The sequence below is a fragment of the Zootoca vivipara genome, chromosome 11, assembly GCF_965207765.1.
Source record: "Zootoca vivipara chromosome 11, rZooViv2.hap1.1, whole genome shotgun sequence".
In the NCBI taxonomy this organism is placed as follows: domain Eukaryota; kingdom Metazoa; phylum Chordata; class Lepidosauria; order Squamata; family Lacertidae; genus Zootoca; species Zootoca vivipara.
In genome coordinates this window covers 18,045,659-18,068,747 of record NC_142594.1, presented here as the reverse complement: position 1 = coordinate 18,068,747, position 23,089 = coordinate 18,045,659, and the positions used below count along the sequence as shown (strand labels likewise).

The following is a 23,089-nucleotide window of genomic DNA, read 5'->3' as shown; positions in this document are numbered from 1 at the left end:
CGGAGGAAAGTAAAGTAACGATCGATTATTGCTGCAGCAATCCCAGTGCACCTTTTAAACCTGTGTAAATCTGGTGTAATAAAGACAGTTGGCACAAGAGGGCAGCAGCTCGCCATAAATGTAGATGCTCGGCCTTATTCTTGTGACCATTCTAATTAGTTTCCAAGGAAGAATAATAGTTCTCACACTGGTGATAAAACCATTAGACTAGTAATAGCTCCATAAATTATACCAGGTTCAAAACATGAAACTTAATTCCACTATTTTGAGCAGAGTTCAGTAATCACTTCAGCAGAGATCCATGTGGGCAGGGTCTGTATTTCAGGAAAGTCGGGGGATTTTTCAGGAAAGTAGGGGGTAGCAGGAACCCAGAGACTTTGTCCCCATTTGCATGTATTGAAGTCACAAAATCATGAATTTTAGAAGCGCCTATTGTAACTGTTTCCCATTTATAATACATAACCCTCCAACAATTCTCAGGAGAAAATAGGGGTGTTCTATTCAGTCACCACCATCATCTGTTCTGGGTAGCTTCCAACATATAAAAACATAATAAAACATTTTTTTAAAAGAACCTTCCCTATACAGGGCTGCCTTCAGATGTCTTCTAAAGGTTGTATAGTTACCTATTTCCTTGGCTCGGGGCTTGCATAACTCCTAAGCGCCCAACATTTCTCCAGTGAAAACAGAGATGTCCTAAGGAAAAGCGGGACATTCTGGGATCAAATCAGAAACCAGGACGGCTTCTGTAGATCCAGGATTTTCCCTGGAAAATAAGGAGCAGGTCTGGGACTTTGTCACGCTTCGGATGCTGATTGTAGACATTCTATTACCCAGTCATTTTGTATAGGTTAGAGAGCCGGGCTTTCGAAGCACATAAAAGCCAGTCACTTAACGAAGCACTAATACAGCATGTCAAATCCAAGTTGTGTGTATTTTATTTCTTCTTCTCCTTTGGCGATCACTCGTAGCCAAGTAAAATTGTTTTCCATAAACACGGTTTTAAAATGAGTGAGTTAGTAAGTAAGTAAGTGACTATGGAGGCCAATTCTGGATCCACACGTCCTTCCACAGTGGGGACATAGGTTTCCTGGCAGGAGTTGATCACGGTGAGGATTTGCCAAGCGTGCCTTCCTCTTAGCACATTCCTCCTTTGTGTCCTGAGTTCGAGTGTCTTCAAAGCCCATGACACCTTTGGTAAAGGCTGTTCTCCAATTGGAGCGCTTGCAGGCCAGCGTTTCCCAGTTGTCAGTGTTTATACTACATTTTTAAAGATTTGCCTTGAGAAAGCCTTTAAACCTCTTTTGTTGACCACTAGCATTATGCTTTCCATTTTTAAGTTTGGAATAGAGTAGTTGCTTTGGAAGACGATCATCAGGCATCCACACAACATGACCAGTCCAGCGAAGTTGATGTTGAAGAATCATCGCTTCAACACTGGTGATCTTTGCTTCTTCCAGTACACTGGCATTAGTTCGCCTGTCTTCCCATTTTATTTAGGGCCTGCTTGCTCAGAATGAACCCGGGCACCGAGTGAGCCAGGGGGAATTCACAGCCTGGCCTATATGAGGTTGATTCTTCATTTGGCATCTTTCCAGTCACCCCAAATTTACTTTACAGCTCCCAATACAGGTGTATAAGAGTAGAGTCCAAATTCCAGTGTTTCCAGCAAAGCAGGACTATCAGAACTGCATCAACGGATTTACTGTAATACTTTTAGCTAGGCTGAGTGTAATGGTGCTGGTTGCTTCCTCACGAGTAAGCAGCCCCAAACCCCGTGCTTGGTTTTTACAGGGTTTTATTATATACATATGTACAAGACAGCATCAAAAAGGATGACTGTACTATTCTGATTCAGAATCCGGAAGCACCTTCCATCGTGACTTCCTCCAGCATAGCCCCCTGGGCACCCTAAACCTCCTCTGTTGCTCCCTCCTCTTCTACCCCCTTCTCTGTTGGGGTGAGGGCGCTGGTGGAGCGTCCTCTCTGCTAGAGCTGCTCAGCTGAGGGAACTGGTGCTGTATCTTCTGGAGCCTCCCCCTTGAGAGTGCCTTAGCCCGCCCCCTGCAGCCCTTTCTCTGGAAACCTAGCCCTTTCAGCAGCCCCAAGGGTCTGCACCTCCTCCTGAGCCCCAGTACCACCTTCCAGAGGAAGTTGCCAGACGCTAGGCTCTGGGGCTCTGTGACAGCCCTTGTCCCAATCTCCTGGGCTCTCCGCTGACCCCCAGTAGTCTCCTGAAACTGAATGTGGAGGAAACTACTGAGGAGTCTCTGTGTTATGATTCTTCTCTAGAGACAAAGCCAGGTGGGGTGCTATTGAGAGAATAAGTGTAACTTTGAAGAAATTAACCATTTTAGCAAGTGTAGAAATGCCTCGCACATCAGGTCCAAACAGATGTATGTTAAGAGATGCTTAAGTTGATTGCGCAGCCATTATTATTTTGGGGCAGCATCTCCCCCCCCCCTTTTTTGTAATTTACTAAAAGACAAGTCTTATTAACGCAGTAGCCAAAGCAGTGTGGAAATGCCTGCTAATCTAACTTTGAAGATGACATTCTGTTTTTAACAATAGATCAAGACAGATTAGTGATTTGTACAAGGGCCAGTGTCCTGCATTTAGCCCTCGCTGCTACAGTGGTCAAAGGGGGGGAATTTTTCCTGAAAGAAAAGGGAAAAAAACACTCTTAAAATAGTTTTGCTCATAAATGCATGCATATTGGAGAGCTCGAGCAAAAACCTTCTTGCCTGGGGCTGTTGAGAGCGCCTCTGTCTTAAGTGCTTGGAAGATTAGGAGAAACAGAATGATAGGTAGGGAGGAAATGAAATTTACCCTGCTGTGTAGGCAGCTGCTTTTTAGCATATGAAATTCTTTGTCTTTTAGCAGACCTCAAAAAAACAAAAGCCTGTCATTGTGTCAGTTTGGCGGAAATAATTAGTTGAGATGGCAAGCGGTAGTCCCTGTATTTTGCTGTTGTTGTTTAGTCGTGGCCGACTCTTCGTGACCCCATGGACCAGAGCACGCCAGGCACTCCTGTCTTCCACTGCCTCCCGCAGTTCATGTTCGTAGCTTCGAGAACACTGTCCAACCATCTCGTCCTCTGTCGTCCCCTTCTCCTAGTGCCCTCAATCTTTCCCAACATCAGGGTCTTTTCCAGGGAGTCTTCTCTTCTCATGAGGTGGCCAAAGTATTGGAGCCTCAGCTTCAGGATCTGTCCTTCCAGTGAGCACTCAGGGCTGATTTCTTTCAGAATGGATAGGTTTGATCTTCTTGCAGTCCATGGGACTCTCAAGAGTCTCCTCCAGCACCATATAAATCATTTTAACTATATTCACTCACCCATGAACATAAAATCTAAGAACTGATAGTGCTTTGTTGAGATAAACTTGGAGGTATCATGGAACGTGGATTTGTTTTTAGTCCTTGGTCTTAGGAAGAACCCTGTTTGACTAAAGGCTATAGCGGGACATTAAAAAGAGAATGCTTCTCTGTGAGCAGCAACAAAACACACACACACACACACACACACACACACACACATGGAGGCAATATGATAGTCACTATCACCGAGAAACTCAGTGCTTGAGTTCTAATGAGAGAAATGCTAGAGGGCCTGTCTGGAAAATCCCAGACAGAAAGCTATTTATGGCTGGGTCATTTTTGAAGGGGCTATAACCATTGATTTGTGTGTGTGTGTGTGTGTTCTTTTTTCTCTTGCAGGTTACCTTTCGGACAAGAATCTATCACTGTAACATTAACAGCCAAGGGGTGATTTGCCTGGACATCTTAAAAGACAACTGGAGTCCAGCGTTAACCATTTCTAAAGTCCTTCTTTCCATCTGCTCACTTCTCACAGACTGCAACCCTGGTAAGGCAGCTGAAACGGGGCAGTGGGTGAGAGAATCTCTGTTCTGCAGCAGGATTAGCTTCAGAGCTTCTTCCTCTTTTTTCATTTTAGTTTCCATTTTTTTGCAAATTGGCTTCAGATTGAATAACTTACATTGTTCCACACATGCTTTTCAGAATATATATATATACATGGTTCTATGGTTCTACCTTCAGATCGGGACGCAGGTGGCGCTGTGGGTTAAACCATGGAGCTTAGGGCTTGCCGATCAGAAGGTCGGCGGTTCGAATTCCTACGATGGGGTGAGCTCCCGTTGCTCGGTCCCAGCTCCTGCCAACCTAGCAGTTCGAAAGCACGTCAAAGTGCAAGTAGATAAATAGGTACCGCAGCAGCAGGAAGGTAAATGGCGCTTCCGTGTGGTTCGCCAGAAGCGGCTTTGTCATGCTGGCCACATGACCTGGAAGATGTACGCTGGCTCCCTCAAGAGTCGGTCACGACTGGACCTAACGGTCAGGGGTCCCTTTGCCATTACCCTTTACCTTCAGATCAGTTACACAAATACCTGCTTTGGGTTTATTCAAGTAAAACAGGTGTGTAGATGCAGCTGATGAATTCTGATGGAACAGTTCCACATGGAAGACATTCACTTTGGCGTCCATCAAATCATTCTAACATCAACATTTGCCATGACTTACCACGTTACTATATTAGGAACCACTTTCTTGACAAGTAGTAGGGGACGCATACCCCTAAATATTTTGTGAATCTTTGTACTTTTGTCCATTTGCTGTATTTATTTTCCCCAATTTTAACTATAAAACGGTGGTTTTCTTGAGTCAAAATGAGAGTACCCCTAAACATTTTTTTAGGGGGGGGGAGAGGAACTGACTGCAAAATCTGACTGCAGAATCTGAAATACACACATTTAGAACCTGAAATATTCCGAACAATTCTAAATTTAGAATTCTAAATTCACAATGACAAGAGTTGCGTATGTTTGATACAGTACAAAAAAAAATAGTCCATGGATTGAGAAGCAGCAAAAGAATCTTTAAAAAAAAACCTCTAATGAACTAAGTGTGCAAGAATACAAGAAGATTCCTTCTTTCGAGGTGCAAATCTCTTTTGTTTTGAACAAATATTAGAGGTGTGCTGTATCTGTAGAAACACCAAAAGCCTGTTCTTACGCATAATTACTAAGAAATAAGTTTTCAGGGTTCAGTAGGCCTTACATGTGGCTGGAAAAAACCCACCAGATGGGCGGGGTATAAATACTAAAATAATAATAATTGCAACTAAAACTTTAGTTCAGTTACTGAAGTCCCCATTGGATTTAATCTCTTCTCTTGTGATATTTCCTTTTTCTTTCCTGCCCCAAAGATCAATGATGAGCTGGAATTTTCTTTCTCCCTTTGCAGCTGACCCCCTGGTTGGAAGTATTGCCACTCAATATATGACTAACAGAGCAGAGCATGACAGAATGGCCAGACAGTGGACGAAGAGATATGCTACATAAACTGGATTTTTTTTCTCCAACCCTTGCGTTAAATCGTCTGTGATGGAAAGAGCTGCTTATGATTTTGAAGGGGTGGGGACACAGGGGGTGGGGGAGGGAGAGGGGAGGAACTGAGAAAAGAGTAGGGTATTTCTATAACAGATTTTATTCAGTCTTTGATTTCCTAAGATTTTGTTGTTGTAACTTAAGGTATCTTGCTACAGTAGTCAGCTAGAATGGGGAATAGCATATTTTAAGACTGTCATTAGTTCAGCAATAGTAGCTCTGAATTATAGCACCAAGAAGAATGTAAACTACTTTGGCGATTGGAGGGGGGGGGCGCGCGTTTGGTTAACTTGTGATAGGTAAAAGATTAAAAACAGCTTAATTTTGTACAGGTACATATATTTGGCATTTATGTAAAAGTTCTTTCAAGAAGACTCGCTATGTGCTTCTTCCCTTTTAGTTTGGTTTTATTTTGTAAAAAGATGTTGGGAATATTTTCTCTCTTTTTTTCCCCCATGGGAGGTGGGAGAATTTGGTATTTAACAGATCCCTTTTAAAAGACAGCCATCTCATTGGTTTGAATTACGAGGTCTGTGGCTGTTTTGTTGCCTCACCTAGAACAGGGGAAGTAGTTCATGTATATTCATTTTTCTATGCCAAGTGAACCTTTGTGAAAACAAAAGGTTTTAACTAGGACTTAGGGCAACCTGTAGTGAAATACCTTAAGCTGTTTAACTGTAAGGCGTGAAATAGGAGTCACTCAGTGGATTGGTTGTATGTTGTGGGCTACCTAAGTCTGCATTTGTTACTGTGCTAATAAAAATATGTACAAAAAAAATCATCCACCTCTCCTTCTGTGTAATTGAAATAAAGGTTAGTACAGTGGTACCTTGGTTCTCAAACTTAATCCATTCCGGAAGTCCATTCCAAAACCAAGACATGCTTTCCCATAGAAAGTAATGCAAAACGGATTAATCCGTTCCAGACTTTTAAAAACAACCCCTAAAGCATCAATTTAACATGAATTTTACTATCTACCAAGACCATTGATCCATAAAATGAAAGCAAAAAACAATGTACGGCAGTCACACAATCAATCAATCAGTAGCTGAACTGGGTTCCACACAGTCACAAAAACAAAACAAAAAAGCCGCAAAATAAATAGCAAAAGCAGACAAACTTCAGCATATACTCAAAACAGAAGCGTGGCACTCAAATCGGAAGCGTAACACTAAAAACGGAGCACGTTTGGCTTCCGAAAAAGCCAGAACACTTACATCCAGGTTTGCAGCGTTTCGGTTCCAAGTTGTTTTGAGTACCAAGGCATTTGAGAACCAAGGTACCACTGTATATTCTGACAGAAAAACACCACACAGGAAATGAGCAGTGTCGTATTAGTTGCCGGCGCCTGGGGTAGGGCAAGTGTTGTGCCCCCCTGGTGGACTGGGCAGCTGGGGGGGGGCGCATGCAGAGGGTGAACTGAGCCCGCCTCCGACAGACTCCTTGCCCGTTACCTCCATCCACCTGCCCACTAGACCAACCCACCTGCCAGGGCTCTGTGCTTGTTGTGGGGCGCCTAATTGTGCCCCCCCAAAAAAACGCACACCCAGGAGCCACAGCCTCCCTGCCCACTCCCCGGGTTACACCTCTGCATCAAATTTTATAATCTAAAGGCAATAAGGCGTAGGGTCTCCAACTCGGCACATGTTCTTTTTAGAAATTATGCCTGAGAGCAGTGCTTTTTTTCTGGGGGGGACGCAGACCCCTGAACATTTTGTGAATCTAAGTTTGGCCTCATTGAGGGGCAGGATTTCAATATGAATAGGAAAATGAGAGTACCCCTAAACATATTTTTTTAAGAAGAAAAAGCACTGCCTGAAAGTATATAGCCTTCTCATAAAATACCAGGGAAGTGTACAGAAGCATTAAAAAAAACAATTAAAAGCAGTACAGAGCAATTATTAAAACGACTGAAATTTTTAAACAGCAGCAGCATAGGCCTATCAGGAAATTTGCTTTGACTGTGTGCCTCTGTCAGATAATGCTGTCACTTTCTCCGTTTTGGAGTAGCTGGGTGTTAGTATTCCTGTTGCATGCTGTAAATATGTAAATATCTGTGGTTTTGGGAGAGGGGAGCTCTAATGGGAGGCTTTTGAATTTGGCTCCTGGCTCTAACTGGAACACTTCTGGGTGAAGGAAGATCCCAGAAGCAGTAGCGAGGGGAAGAGGAATTGTTTAGGAGGAGCACAGCTCTGAAGTAGAGACAGCAAAAGTTCGATAGGCCAAATCCAGAATTAGAGCCAGTACTGACCCCTGCTGCAAAATTGCCCTGCTCCTCTTAAAAACCAGTAAGCTCTATATTTAAAGCTCTTCCCAACATCAACTCCAAAGCAGTGCCGTTTTCATATCATTCTCCCTTGCCTTGGGAAAACTGGAACGGGTTATCTGTAAGGGTGATGTACCCCTGATGGGCTCACAGCTCCTGGTTGCTACTGCTTCTGGGCAGCATCTTAAGACATTCAAAGCTGTGAATCTAGAACTCGACTGCTCAATCTTGAGCGCACAGGTGATAGTTAGAGAGTTACAAATAACACTTCGGGCCACAGTGACTCCCTTTTGTGCAAACCGACACCGTGCCAAAAGTAACACTGGAAGCACTGAATGGTTTGTGTAGTTAAACCTCAGGGCCTTTGAAGGCTGTCAGTCTCACATCTAGCACACTCATCTGTCACACCTTTTTGCAGATCTACTAAAGGTTTGATCACCTGCTTTTAGCTGCCTTTTGCAATCGGAACTTCCTTAACAGTTTGTCATTGGAACAACCTCCCTGAGGTTTCAAGCCATTGGTGCTTGGTGTATTTATTCTTGAGCAGGCATTCTAAATATTTGAGATGTGTCAGTACACCCTGTTTTCTCTATGATAAACAACCCCACTTCCTCCAGCCGCTTTTAGCCTCTGAATAATTCTTAAAAGAGTTGTTTCCAAGTTAGCGGAACGGAGTACACCAAATGAGATCTTAAGCGAGTGCTGAGTGACGCAGTGGCATTATTTCCCGTGTCTCGGAAAGGAGAATTCTCTAAATGCAGCCTAAAACAACGCTGGCATTTTAAGCTGCAGCATTACGTGGCTGGTTTGCCTTTTCTGCTTCTCAGTAAAGCCTCTGGATTCTCCAAAGTGTTCCTGTTAATCTACTTCTCATCAATCAAGAGGCAAGAAGCTAAGAAGGGTCTTGTTTGAGTGCAAGTTGGAGGCGCCCAACCTAGCACTGAACCAATTTTAAAAGAAGCCGTTGTAGCCAAGTTAAGGAGAAAAGGAGATTTTCCTGTTACGTTAGGAAGCAGACAGTAGACAATTTGTTAGGGAGCAATAGGAGTGTGCTGCAGCTTCCTTGTTACTTGTGTGGTTCTTTCCTGCTTCATACATGCATTTTCACCAAGGGCCAGAGCTGTAAGGAGAGCACAAACTGAACAGCAGAACATATCAGAACCTTCTTTGACCCTGAGAGCCAGTTCAGACAATTAGGAGTGGGAGATTTCAGCACTTGGGTTATTCGCTGGTCTGGAAGTACAGTATAAATTACTGGATAGCTCAGTTGGTTAGAAGCCAAGGTTGCAAGTTCGATCCCCATAAGGGACGGCTGCGTATTCCTGCATTGCATTGGGGTTGGACTAGTTGATCCTCTGAGTCCCTTCCAGCTCTACAATTCCACGATTCTATGAATTGGCCCACAGTATGAATTGGTCACCATTCCATATATATAGGAGTGTGTTGCTGCTTTGCTGCAAATTCAACATACATTGAAAGTCACCTGTGTTATGTTTCCACTCTTCCAGAGCAGAAAAAATTGGCAAACAGGAAAAAGAGGGGCACCACTGGTTCTGGAGGCTGAGTAGAGGGTATATCCACCTATGTGACATGGGTGAGATAGAACAGCTGTGCATATAGGATTTGCCTAAGTTCCAATGTACTGGAATCTGACTTTTTATGCTAACAGCTTGTGTCTCGTGCTTTGAGAATTCCATCATGTAGTACAAATGTCACTTGATGCGACCCCTTTTTTTAAGATATTGAGATGTGGGATCATTGAAAATGTGGAATGCAACACACACACACACACACAGATAGAGAGATGACTGAATAGATGATAGACAGACAGACAGATGAATGGATAGGTGATAGATAGATGATAGATAGATAGATAGATAGATAGATAGATAGATAGATAGATAGATAGATAGATAGATAGATAGATAGATAGACAGACAGACAGACAGATTCATTCATTCATTCATTCATTCATTCATTCATTCATTCATTCATTCATTCATTCAAACTCCAATCCTGGTTTTTTCCACTCGGAACAAATAAATCATCAGCTGCAACACTATTGGAACATGGAGAATGGGACAAAAGGAATTTGGTACAATGCTTTGAATGAAACTGTTAAGCAGGTGGGACAACACATACCTAAATAAGGACCACTTTCAAATAGAGGGGATTTCCTTAAAGCTTAACAGAATAAAAGGGAAAGCAAAGTAGATCACAACTCAAGGCTTGGTATCCTTAGAAAAACTGCTAACAGGACCTGGAGGAGATGGAACTGTAGTTCTCAGCTGCAACAGACAACCTTGCAAGTTTCTAGCAGAATACACCAATAATTTGGTCACTCCCAGAAAATTGCCAATTCAATCTTTAAGTGATGATATTCTTTTCCAGTCACACTCACTAGGTACATAGTAAATATTTTTGATGACCACTTGAACAAGGAAATACACTTTAAAAAAAAATCAACTGGCCAATATTTTAATCAGTTTAGAATTTCTAGATCTTCACCCTTTTGGGGTACTAGAGGTAAATTCACAGGAATAAGAACCAAAGCACACTGAGATGTTGCATTCTGAAAGGGTGACCCGAGAAATGAGAAGACTAACTCAACAATCCCAGAATGCCAGCAAGGGAGGCTTTACTAAATTCTGAAAAGGCAAAAAGCAAGTTATTTTAACAGGACACCTCTAAGCTGCCTTCTATTTGTCATTGAAGACTGGCACACCCTCTTGTGATTTCTCCTAGACAGCTTAGGCACACGTTGGCCTCTTGGCTGGACTACTGCAATACATGATACTTAGGGTTGTCTTTGAAGATTTCCTGGAAACTCCGGTTAGGTCCAAATGCTAGGTTGCTAATTGGGACATACTTTAGGAAACACCTGGTGCTTGCATCATCTGGGCACAAAATAAAGTGATGGTCATTACTTAGAAAGTAATTGCTTGGGACAACCGCCTTATTTGAAAGACCTCCTGCACAAATTCTTCATTCTTCATTGGAAGCACCATCTGAAGTCAGGAGGGTGGTGACTGCGGAAAGGCTTCTTTGTGATCGCAGAAAGGAGTATCTCCTCCAAACCAACTCATCTTTTATGCCCTTTCAGACTTTATTTGCTCAGGTATTCCACCATGCTTTATTAACTTTTTATACTTGTTTTTCTGGATCCCTTGGATTTTATGGCTGCTGCTTCTTCTTTTTGCTTTTAATGTTTTATATGGACTTCTATCGTACCTGCTACTACTTAAAACTGTTCGCTCCCCTGGGAATCTTATGCTGAAGAGTGGCTAATAAATGAACCCTTTATAAATGACTTATTACTAAAGAATGGCTCTTTTTCTCACCTGCGCTGCCCTATAGGAGAGCAACTGCTTGCTTAAGTACTCCCCGACTGTTTTTATGTGTGCTTGACTCTGCCTTGTGAAAATCTGGTCCCTCTAGTCCAGGATAAGCGTTATAAAACAAACAAGTTGGATCTGCAACAAAAGGTCGCAATGTTAAATACTCCTGAGCTGGCCATGCCCTTTCCTCCATTCCATCTCCTCCCATTTTCTGTCCCTCAACCCAATATAGCAGATAGCATTTCATGCCCACTAAACATTCTCACTCCTCACTACACCTAATCCCCCCCAAAAAATGTTCTTTCCCCCTCCACTTTTGCAATTCTCGGGATTCTCCTGAGGCTTCTGATGCCTCCATCTCGTGCACCGATTTTGGCCACAAAAACATGCAGGATCAAAGTATGAATTCACTATTAGTATACACAGGATGTGAGAGGCCTGCCCTGCGAGAATGGAGCATTTGCAAACGGCTCGCTCTTAATCAGATTTTTCTAGGTGTGCAATTGACTGGCGAGCATCCATACCCTCCCCCATCTTTTTCAGTCACAATATTTTATGGCTTGCTGTCCATCGGGTTCTCTCAGTCCCTCTTCCTCCATCCTGCACACCCTTTCATTCTGGGCAGGTGTGCAAGTATTTCTATAGCTTGTTTGGGTACATCTTTTTTTTTTTAAGGGGGCTATTCATCCCCTTTAGAAACGACAGCCGAGAAACTGCATACACAAGTTTACTGCAAGCAGCTGAGAAAGCACAAAAGGAACAGCGTAAAGCACAACCCTCAAGACACTCCTCCCTGGTTGAACTGGCCTTCAGCTGTCATCGTTATTGCCTTTGGGCTTCCGCCCGGGCAAAGGGAAAGCCGACTTGTTCTGGGCCTGAGAGAGTTTGCTCGCCAGCACGGCGAAGGGCTCTGCCAGCGTCCTTCCGTCCGTTACCGTCACTTCCCACAGCTTCACCTTCTCGAGTTTGGCCCACTGCTGAGCCACGGCCGCCTCGACTTGCCTTTCCTCCACCAGGTCAGCTTTATTGCCTAAGACAACAATAGAGCCCTGAAAAAAGGAAGGAAGCAATCCGTCAGAAATGCAGAGAGGCTCAGTGGCAAAGCACAGGCTTGGCATCCGGTACAGTCAAGGAGCGTAAAGCTGCTCTCTCTCTCCCATGAGACCTCCAGTCATTCTGAGGAGACAACATTTAGCTCAATGGACCAATGGGTCGGATTGCATTTTCATTCTAAGGTGCTGCCCTTGATGGAATCTGTATACCACAGGTAAGCTACTTAGCGCTCTCCAGATCTTGTTGGACTACAAATCCCATCACCTCTGTCCGCTGCGCTGCAAGTTAGAGCTGATGCTGTTGGCAATGGTCAAGGACAATGGTTACTGTAGCCTAGCAACACCTTGTTGGCAATGATCAGGGATCATGGGTATTGTAGTCCAACAACACTTGAAGTTGTTGGCAATGGTCAGGGATCATGGGTATTGTAATCCAACAACATCTGCTGGGCACCAAATTGGCTACTCCTGTCATATATCAATCCATGTAATCTGTTGCTTAAAAAAAAAAGGTCAGACGCTACTGAGATGGTATTAGGTTTCAAGAGGAGCCCAAGATGTCAGAGAAGCAAGGAATTGCTCCTAATTTCTAAAGCCCAGTGACTAAGATTGCCTGTGCAAAAGTATCCTTTGCATGCTGTGGACTATCGAAAAATACAAGCGGCTGCAAGCCCAGAAATAAATAGCGGCCAGGAAACCTGCAGGGGTGAGCATGTTAAATTATAGTATTTAAATACGGCTCTTCTTTCCTACGAAACATGACATAGGGATGTTGCTATGAGCTACAAGATCATTCAGGCAGACCACACCAAATCCAGAACACAGGCTTGCCAAAGGCTTTGGGTGTGTTCAGCTCTGCAGTTATGTAAGACTCTAGGACTGAATGTTTTCCCCCATCTCCTTGTAAGATGACAAGGTGATCACTTCCCTCAGCCTGTGATAAGGCAGCCCTGTTGCGTTTTGGGGCCCCGCCTGCTCATTTTGCTGAGTAAGGTCTCTGACATCTGCCCCAAAGTACGATGGCAGCGCTGACTGCATTGTGGCTGGTTTTGAAGCAAGTTGTAATTGAGATTGTTCCCGGCTGGTTATCAACCCACATCTTGCCAGTTTACTGCAAAGTTAGTTATTCTTCTTTTCTTTCCTAAAGTGATTACTCCAGTTCTCAGCTTTGCTTTGTTCTCTGCTTCATCTTCTCTCTGCAGTTCTGCTGCTGTTTTTCTTTTCTTTGGGATCTTCTTTCCCCCAGTTCTTTCCTTTAGTGATGTACTTTGGCTTCTTCTAAACTGCCTTCCCTTCTCCCTATTTGCCTTATTACAGTCATGGCTGGCGCCACTGGGACTGAGAAGGCAGGGAGGTCAACAGTAGGTGGCGCCAGAGATGAGTAATTCTACCCTTGTCCCCAGCCTCCTCCCTACCGAGTTCTAACAAGGCAACACTGAAACAACAGTTAGAGTGCCACGATTCCACTTTAAACAGTCATAGTTTCCTCCAAAGAATTCTGGGTTAAAATTCCCAGCATTCCCTGTGAAAAGGGATTGATTGTGCACTTTTCTGGTTTTGTGCAAATCTGGGAGATCAAAAAGGGATATTATATAACTTACGAAGACCCTTTTTAATGCCAGCAATTTTTTTACCTGAATTTTAATTTTATACAGTGGTCCCTCGACTTACGAATTTAATCCGTTCCAAATGCACATTCGTAGGTCGAAAAGTTTGTAAGTAAAAAAAAGCGGTTCCCCACAGGAATGCATTAGAAACGGAAAAATTCGTAAGTCGAGTAAACCGCATCTAAAATTTGTAAGTCGAGAAAACCCAATCTAACCCGCAACGGTTTTCCTTTCGGATGTCAGAAAAAACGTAAGTGTGCAGCCATTTTTTTTATTCGTAACTTGAAATTTCGTAAGTCGGGGGACCACTGTAATATTAAATTATTTTTATTAACATTGGATCGAATTTCTTACTATACATCACTCTAATTATAACTAAGCAGCATATAAATTATTGAAATAAAATTCTCTAATGTCTCTAATTATAATTCTCTAATAATTCTCTAATTATAAATTATTGAAATAAATTAGTAGCAAGTTTCTAGCAACCATGGTTGCTTTTGCATTTAAAAAGCAATGTTCGCTACAGGTGCCGAGACAAGGCAGGCTTTCGGGGAAAACTTCAAAAGAACCAGGGTAAGAGAGTAGCTGTTCACTTTTCACAATTTGCTTCTCTTGTTGGTTTTTAAGATTATTCCCTTGCTCCTGGTTATTTTATCAAATCCCTACTGTTCTTTGAATTTGCATCTAAGGAATCAGGAAGTAGAATACATGGCACTATTCAAACAACCTATTCTCTCTTCTAAAGGTGAAAAAACAGAGACATTGTTGAACATCAACTGCCTTAACAATATTTGAATTTTTCCACGGTCGGTGTACGGTTTTGATTTTGAGCTGCATTGAATTGCGGCCACAGATTAAAGGGTATTCACGACTGGTTCCGTCCTTTGTTGTGCCGAACTACGAACCCCACGGGAATGCAAATACATTTCAAACCGCTAACATTAAAAAAGAGAAAGAAAGAAATCTATTCTGCCTCATGGTTAAAACAGAGGAGGGGGATCACAAGGGATCTTTCTGTGCAGCAAGATGACTCAGTCGATTACTTGCTCACAGGAGAAGCAGCCTGTGTTTCCAGGTTCCTTGATGCAACATGCAGAGTCAAATTAGGAAGCCGGATCCTAAACAGCACTGCTATGACAACCAATTATGTAAATGGATTAGGAAAGAAACTTCGTAGTAAACAAGGCAGTTACCGTGCTGTTAATAACAATCTGTTTCACTTTTCTGACCTATTAATAGCCTGGTTTTAATGACTCGCCCTGGTCCAGCAACATATGTGTGCACCATTGAGGACCGCCCATAGATAGCCCTGGTGAGAGAATCTGCAATACCACAAATCAACTGTTTGGGGAGAAAGAAAAGTGGGGGCTAAATTAAAGCCCCTTCAAACAGCTGACACTGAGGCAGAGGGCCTTCTCGGTAGTGGCACCCACCCTGTGGAATGCCCTCCCACTAGAGGTCAAAGAGAACAACAATTACCAGACCTTTAGAAGGCATCTCAAGGCAGCCCTGTTTAGGGAAGCTTTTAATGTTTGATGGATTTCTGTATTTTAGAATTTCTGTTTTTTTGGAAGCCGCCCAGAGTGGCTGGGGGAACCCGGCCAGATGGGCGGGGTATAAATAATAAATTATTATTATTATTATTATTATTATTATTATTATTATTATTATTATTATTATCTGTGCTATAATAATAATAATTTATTATTTATACCCCGCCCATCTGGCCGGGTTCCCCTAGCCACTCTGGGCGGCTTCCAACAAAACATTAAAATACAGAAATCAAACATTAAAAACTATGGTTAAAGCTATGGTTTTCCCAGTAGTGATTTATGGAAGTGAGAGCTGGACCATAAAGAAGGCTGGTCGCTGAAGAATTGATGCTTTTGATGTACGGTGCTGGAGGAGACTCTTGAGAGTCCCATAGACTGCAAGAAGATCAAACCTATCCATTCTGAAGGAAATCAGCCCTGAGGGCTCACTGGAAAGACAGATCCTGAAGCTGAGGCTCCAATACTTTGGCCACCTCATGAGAAGAGAAGACTCCCTGGAAAAGACCCTGATGTTGGGAAAGATGGAGGGCACTAGGAGAAGGGGACGACAGAGGACGAGATGGTTGGACAGTGTTCTCGAAGCTACCAACATGAGTTTGACCAAACTGCGGGAGGCAGTGGAAGACAGGAGTGCCTGGCGTGCTCTGGTCCATGGGGTCACGAAGAGTCAGACACGACTAAACCACTAAACAACAACAGCAACTTCCCTTAACTTCACTGAGTCTTGTGGTCTGTATGTCAAAGTCAGGAACGCTATGAAATTTGCAGTGATGAAACAGAAACGCTGCAGGCAGGTCCCATTTTCGGGGATTGCCGAGAATCCACTTCCTCGCTTTAGGATATACAATCAAAGGAGAACACCTCCGACTCCTACCTATGTTAAGAGTCCATGAAAAGGTAGCAAAGGCCTCTTTCCAATGCAACCTTAATTGATGCAACCGGCAAGCCCTGAGTTATGTAAGAACTTTGCTCTGACAACAGCCAAACATTACATAACTGCAGTCTTGTGCTGACTTGCTTTAAATGGCCCCAGATGAATGCTTCCTTTTTTCTTTTTTCCTTTTTGTTACAGGCACTTAGTTAAGAGATCCATTAGGGATTCGCTCTCTCTTTACAAATAGAATTTATTGCAGGAAAATACACAGAGCCCTGCGTAGGTGATATTGTTCAGCTTGCTGAGTTGCAGCAGTCGATTAGCAAACGTTGATGAAGCCATTTCCCTGTGAAGGGTCTGATTTAGTAGCCGCGGTGAAACCCCTAAAAAAAAACCCTGATTAAATCCATTACCTTAGTATTACTGTTATAATAGTTTTTATCCTGACACTTTTCCTCGGCACCTTACAGACTAACCTTACAGATTATGGCAGAAGGTTACAGATTAAGGCAAAAAGAACTTCCAGTCCGTTTTTATTTATTTACGACATTTAGAGGGCATCTTTATCTTCCACGGAGCTCAAGGCGGTGTCCGTGGTTCTCCTCCCCCTCCCCATTTAATCCTCGCAACAACCCTGTAAGGTAGGTTAGGCTAAGAGAGGGTGACTGACCCGAGGTCATCCAGTGAGCTTCGTGGCTGAGAGGGGATTTGAAACCTGCCCCCCCCCAATATTTTATTCAAGTTGGCACCCCTGCAACAACCCGTAATTACCAGTGTGGGGCAAAAGGGGTGCAATTTGATTGGGGGGGGGCAGTTCGAGAATGAGTTATTAACAGTGAATGGCCTTTTAGGCTTCCTCCACATGAATAGGAGTTCACTTTTTGAATAATAAGAATTATATGTCACAGGGCGGGCATCAGGTGGGGCATGGCCAAAAAAAGGTTGGGAACCACTGCTCTAACCATTATACCACGCTTCTTCTTTTGCAAGGAAAGATGGCGTAAAGGTGTCTCACCATTTGTTATCAGCCAACGTTGTGTGAATGACTTCTGTTAATTACGTAATTAGCACCGCCTGTACTTTCTGCATTTCATTTCCCTGTGACCTCACTGCTTAGTGTGTTTACAAGTGTCCCACCCCAAAAAAGTGGATTACAGTAATCTTATGCCTTAATAAATGGATTAATTGTTTACAATTCCACAAAGACTCGAAGTTGTTTCTGACGCAACAGACTAACAAGGAAATAGTTACGGCGGGTTTTAAGAACCTTTTACAACCACTCGCCTTGCTCCTTGCTCCTTGGACCCTTGCCTTGCCGAGGCCTGGATCCTCGACCCTTGGACCCTTGCTTTGCCTTCGCCTTGCTCCTCGACCCTTGGACCTTCGCCTTGCTTCTTGTTCCTTGAGCTTTCCCCTTGCTTCTTGCTCCTTGGACCTTCGTCTCTGCCTTGCTCCTTGACCCTGCGACTGCCTGCTACTGGACCCTCAGCCCTGCACCTGTTCCTGCTTCTGCACCTCCATCTTGCCTCTGGTCCTGACGCCCGCCGACCGGACCGTGACAGCAGCTCACATTAAGCCTTGTGACTATGAAACCTTGTTTTTAACTTGGCAGTTACCCTTTGCAAAGGAGACACACATCTAATGTGAAAGGAGAGACACTAAAAGACTATAAAAAAAAAATGCTGGTCGGCAGAGCAAGTGACACCGTTGCTGCTTCCTACAAGGGCATTATACATAGCAGAGGCCTTTTACTCCTGTCCCATCTCTGCACACAACTACGCTGACCCCCGACACATGTAAAATTGCATTATCTGCAGGTAAGTAAGTTGTTTGGAAAACCTGCTTTTTAGGTGAGGAGCTCATTTTCCCTCGTACATCATGTTCTCATTATCGTATCTCAGACACGACTGAAGGGATCAGTGTGTGTTTGTGTGTGTGTGTGTGTGTGTGTGTGTGTGTGTGTTTTACCTCTCTTTTGTCTCTACACTTGTCAATCTCTTTCTTGAGCCAGTCAGCTCTTTCGAAGGATTCCAGGCTGTTCACGGCATAGACGAGAACAAAGCCGTCTGCGATGGAGAAATAATGTTTGGGGAACTCCTCTCCTTCTTGCACCCCCCTGGTGTCGTACAGGCGCAACTGTTCTTTCACTCCTCGGTCCGTTTCAGCCAAAGCCACATACACGTCTTCGCTTGTTGCACTGCATTCTTCACCTATTGTTTTGAAAAAAAGGAGAAACAGAGTTCTTAGAGAACACTTTCAAAAACACATATTGCGCACCAAAGCTGCTTCCCTTGCGCCCCGAAAAAAATATGTTTCAATGAATAGTAACTGTATGGGGTTTTGACACCCTGTTTCCTACCGATCAAATCATGACTCGCTTCCCCTTGTAATCAGCTCTGGCCTGGACAAATTCTCAAAAGGTGCATCTATACAAGCAATTGTTTTGTTTCGGTTTTGTATTTGGTAGGAACACCTTCATACTGTTGTGGCTTACGGCCAAACAAGTACGCACTTACTCAAGACCAGGCACCCCCAAACTGCGGCCCTCCAGATGTTTTGGCCTACATCTCCCATGATCCCTAGCTAACAGGACCAGTGGTCAGGGATGATGGGAATTGTAGTCCAAAACATCTGGAGGGCCGAAGTTTGGGGGTGCCTGCTCAAGACTCATATTATTGGTACTAACTGCAAAAGGTGTCTCTCTCTCTCCCCCCCCCCTATAGTTTCTTGGCAAATACTGCTGTTTGATGCCTTTTCTCCCTCAAACCAGCTTCAATCCGATTAGAAAACTGGACGTGAAATAAGCCGTAATGCGAACATACCCTAACAGCTATGTCATGCTGGTGTGGATAAGCACACACAAGGGCAGGTGAATGAATAGCAGGATTTCTGAGGGGTGGGGTTGCAGGGGTGGGGAAACCAAAAATGCCATGCACATTGGGTCAAGAGATACCCATCTCCTCTCTGGTGCAATAAACTCCATGCAAATGCAGCCTGGAACGTGTTAATGTGAACATATTCTCTGTCCTTCCAATGAGTGGATCTATCCCACCTCCAGCTATGTCAGAGATGCAAAGCCTGCACTCCTCCACATGTTGCTGGACCTTTAACTCTAAAATCCCCGACTCTTGGCCGTGCTACATGGGACTGATGGGAACAGGTGTTCAACCACATCTGGAGGGCCACAATTTCCCCCTCCCTGTCCTACGTGGCCCTGGTGAGAGGACCCTTCCTCCTCTCTCCTCAACCTGCCATGCGGTCCCCGCCTTGCCCCTTCTTCAACTGTATCCTCAAATGCAGCACTCTTTATTGTTATTTTTCCCCAAAAGGAGTGGGTGGAAGCTATTCATCTATACAAGAAAATGAAATGTGTGCCCTCGGGGGCTGTACATCTACAGGAGAGGGAGTGAAAATCTGTGTTCCAGTTTTCCCATTCAGGTTTCCCACAAGCTCGGTTTCCCCTGAAATCAGGAAACCAAAATGTACATTCCCAGGGCCAGTGTTTTCCTACAGTCCTGCAAAATCCCCTGCCCAAGGCTATTTATTCTAAGGAGACGTCCTGACAGATGGACACGCCGAGGCAAGAAGCAACAACCGGGAAGGAATAGTCCTCCGATTTGTGCTTGTACACTGGCTGGCACACACTTCTGTGACTGGCACACATTTTGACAAGCAACAAATCTGCTACTCGTCATCAACAAGCAACGTTGAGAACCGTTTTACAGGTGCCATCCTAGCCGTGCCATGATTATTGTTTCGGATTATTTGTTAAATAAGAAACCTATAAACACCTATAAGCGTCTTTGAAAAAGGCAGAAGGGGAACGACATGCGTCTCTTACCCACATCGTGGTTGCCATAGAGGACCTGCTCCAGAATGGCGGTCTTCCCCACCGAGGCCATTCCGCAAACCAACACTTTGTAGCCCTTCCCCATCTTCTTTCAGGCTGCGGAGCAATCCTGTCCAAACCACAAAAGGTCAACGGCATTTACAAATTACCGTCCAGCAAGAAGCCACCATTGGAGCGTGGCTGCATTCACACACACGAGGAGGAGGTCACAGGCTTGCCAGGTCAGTGCAGCAGTTTCAGCCGAAGTCTCTCCTACCTTAGCCAAGGTATGTCCAACAAGTCATGGCCAAGGAGGAGAGACCTTAACTACCATATTGGCTTGAATATAAGCCGCACTCTCCCCCCCCCCTTCCAAATTCTGACAGTGAAAAGTTAAAGTGTGGCTTAAATTCACAACCTTACAAAAATTGGCTTTTACGATATCGCTGCTGAAACAGACATACGTTAAAACAGAACAAAAAATGTTTTCTTGCTGGTTTGCGAGCTCAAGACTGTTGTGTAATTAATTCGAATGCCATTCATCGCTTTCCCTGTACTTTACAGTGCAGTATTGATTATTATTTTTTTGCATTTATGGTGCTATGATTTACGGGTGTGAGTGCCTGCGGAATTGTAGCAACTGAATAGCGATTTGCGATTTTTGTGATTGTACAGCGACTTTTGAGGGCTTGCAAGATCAAAGGCTTAAATTGGCTCCGTGCCAACCTAGCAGTTCGAAAGCACGTCAAAAATGCAAGTAGATAAATAGGAACCGCTACAGCGGGAAGGTAAACGGTGTTTCCGTGTGCTGCTCTGGTTCGCCAGAAGCGGCTTTGTCATGCTGGTCACATGACCTGGAAGCTATACGCCGGCTCCCTCGGCCAATAATGCGAGATGAGCGCGCAACCCCAGAGTCGATCACGACTGGACCTAATGGTGAGGGGTCCCTTTACCTTTACCTATGAAAAAATAAAATCACTATTTTAGTCCCTGAATCTAATTGACTTTCTTCTTTTTCTCTTCAATTTTAAGGGAGCGGCTTGTATTTGGGTATTGCCTCCCCCCCCCCCCCGAATTTTAAAGGTGCAGCTTATTTGCGGGTGCGGTTTATATTCGAGCCAATACAGTACGACCCCAGGTTCAGATGCTGCTCTTCTCAAAAGCCCATTGAGGAGCGATGCAGCTGCAGTCAAGGTAAGCCATGTTCCAGCATACTGGAACATGGGAACCAGCCAACGAATGGCAGCGGTTTCAGACACGGGCCTTTCCCAGTCCAATTTAGGAGTGCCAGGGATTTAACCTTCTACATGCCAAGCATGTGTGCTAACACTGAACTACGGCGGTTACCCAAAGGAATAGGGGTCCCTTCTGTTTCTAAGGGGTTGCATGTGCACAGACATCAGATTAAGGGTGCGATAGTGGCGAAAAAATGGATTATTTCTGTTGCAAAGACTGTCAGGTATCGGACAATAACAGACTAATAAAAGACTACAGGCCGTGACTATTTTGCATGTGTACAACTGACGTGCAACCGCCAACGTGCAAGAGAGCAAAACAGGGCGCTCCCACCTGATTTCAAGGAGATTCATTGAAACACAAACATAAGGCTAGCTGTGGTATAACGGTTGTTGTTTTTTTATCAAGAATGGATTGTATTAGGATTGAGCAATAGTCTGGAGGCGAATCAGACCTTGAAGTACAGCACGTGGGAAGTCACACAACATTTATAATTGACTATGTAATTGATTTGTATTTGAATTGGTATTGCTATTTGATATTAATATAATATGGCGCATATTGGATTTTTGTAATTGAAAATTAATAAAAATTATTTAACAAAAAAAAGAAGAGGGGAAAAAGAAACACAAGACTTCCCTTACCATAAGCAATGCACAAAAACCCTTTTATCTGCCCCATAGTTGGTGTGTGTGCTGGTTAGATTGTTGGGCCTGGATCACAAAAACTGGGTTTCAATCCCACCTTCACCATCAGGCTCACCAGATGAGTGCAGCTCCGTTGCAGGGCCGTCTTAAGCATATCCGGTGCCGTGGTTCAAAGATCCCTCCAGCGCCCCCCTCCTAGAGTTGTTGACCTTTTCCCAAGCCTCTGCGGGGATCGCTCTCCTCCTGCGGAGGCTTGGGAAGGAAGCTGCACGCCTGCCAGCCATATGGTTGGTGAGGCGCAACTGGTGGGCGTTCAGGGAAAGGAGAGGCCGCCGACAAAGCCGCACAGCTCCCCCCACTGACTGTGGCGCCCCTAAGAGGCCAGCGCCCTGGTGCAGCGTGCCAGTAAGCCCAATAGGAAAAACGGTTCTGGTGAGTTGCACTCTCAGCCTAGCCTGCCTCACAGGGTCATTGTGAGAACGAAACAGAGTTAACTGTTCCTTGGAAGGATAGGCTGTAACCGTGAAAAAAAATACATAATCCCAAATCGTTATTTTAAGCACAAAGAGGGTGCTGCTGTGTATCCTGCTTACCACTGCCTTCTAACCCTCAAAAACTATTCAACCCGGTATTAGGAATTGTAGGTACTGACATCACAAAGGAGCAGAAGAGACTTTTAATGTATGGAACAACAGCTGCACAGATGTTACTAGCCCAGAGATGGAAAGAAGAGAAAGTTCCTACCAGAGGGGAATGGCAAATCAAGCTGTTGGGACTATGCCGAAATGACAAAATCGACCAGAAAGTTCAGGAGCCAAGAAGATAAAAACTTCAATAAAGAATGGGAAAAATTTATAACTTATTTAGGGGACCACTGGAAGCAGATGAAAATTAATTCACAAAAAACACACACAACAATTCAAACCGGGATGAATTTCGAGTTCACCTTGAACTAAGAAGGCAGACACGACCCCTTTTTTCAATGCCAAGTCTCAACCCTGGAAGCTGCAAAAAAACAAAACAAGAAAAAAGAAAAAAGTAGAGGTGAGAGTTCCTCTGAGCGTGTCCAGAGCGCACTGCTAAAGCATTATCTCTGTATTGCTTGCACTTAAGGGGAAGTGTTTCCAGGGGAAATTACATGACTTTCCGGGAAATATAAGGTAGACACTGCTCCTAACAGGAATCCAGGAATCTGCGGAACGAGCAGACAGGGCGGCGATCCCTCCGGCGTTTTCTTCCACGCCTGCCAAGACACGTGGCCTCTTGAACTACATTTCCC

General features: G+C 44.1%; 2 protein-coding genes across 4 annotated transcripts in view; one reads left to right on the top strand and one right to left on the bottom strand.

The window, feature by feature from the left end:
* Positions 1-6,232, top strand: part of UBE2E1 (ubiquitin conjugating enzyme E2 E1) — a 57,864-nt gene extending 51,632 nt beyond the window's left edge. The window contains exons 5-6 of one of the 2 annotated variants that reach the window (XM_060280664.2): positions 3,718-3,865; positions 5,263-6,232. In XM_060280664.2, coding sequence (XP_060136647.1) covers positions 3,718-3,865; positions 5,263-5,360 — 246 coding nt within the window. In that variant the 3' untranslated portion in view covers positions 5,361-6,232. The remainder of the gene's footprint in view (positions 1-3,717; positions 3,866-5,262) is intronic. The other variant, XM_088653763.1, reaches the window with a different exon arrangement.
* Positions 6,233-11,720: 5,488 nt separating this feature from the next.
* On the bottom strand, positions 11,721-23,065 carry NKIRAS1 (NFKB inhibitor interacting Ras like 1). 2 transcript variants are annotated; one of them, XM_088653764.1, is made up of 4 exons: positions 22,757-23,065; positions 19,940-20,057; positions 18,067-18,308; positions 11,721-12,058 (listed from the first exon to the last, which is right to left on the bottom strand). In XM_088653764.1, exons 2-4 carry the CDS (start codon positions 20,031-20,033, stop codon positions 11,819-11,821), a joined length of 576 nt encoding a protein of 191 aa, XP_088509890.1. In that variant the 5' UTR covers positions 20,034-20,057; positions 22,757-23,065; the 3' UTR covers positions 11,721-11,818. The 2 variants fall into 2 exon arrangements, with proteins under 2 accessions (XP_088509890.1, XP_034984930.1); XM_035129039.3 differs by lacking the exon at positions 22,757-23,065 and having other exon boundaries at positions 19,940-20,170.
* Between the last annotated feature and the right edge of the window lie 24 nt (positions 23,066-23,089).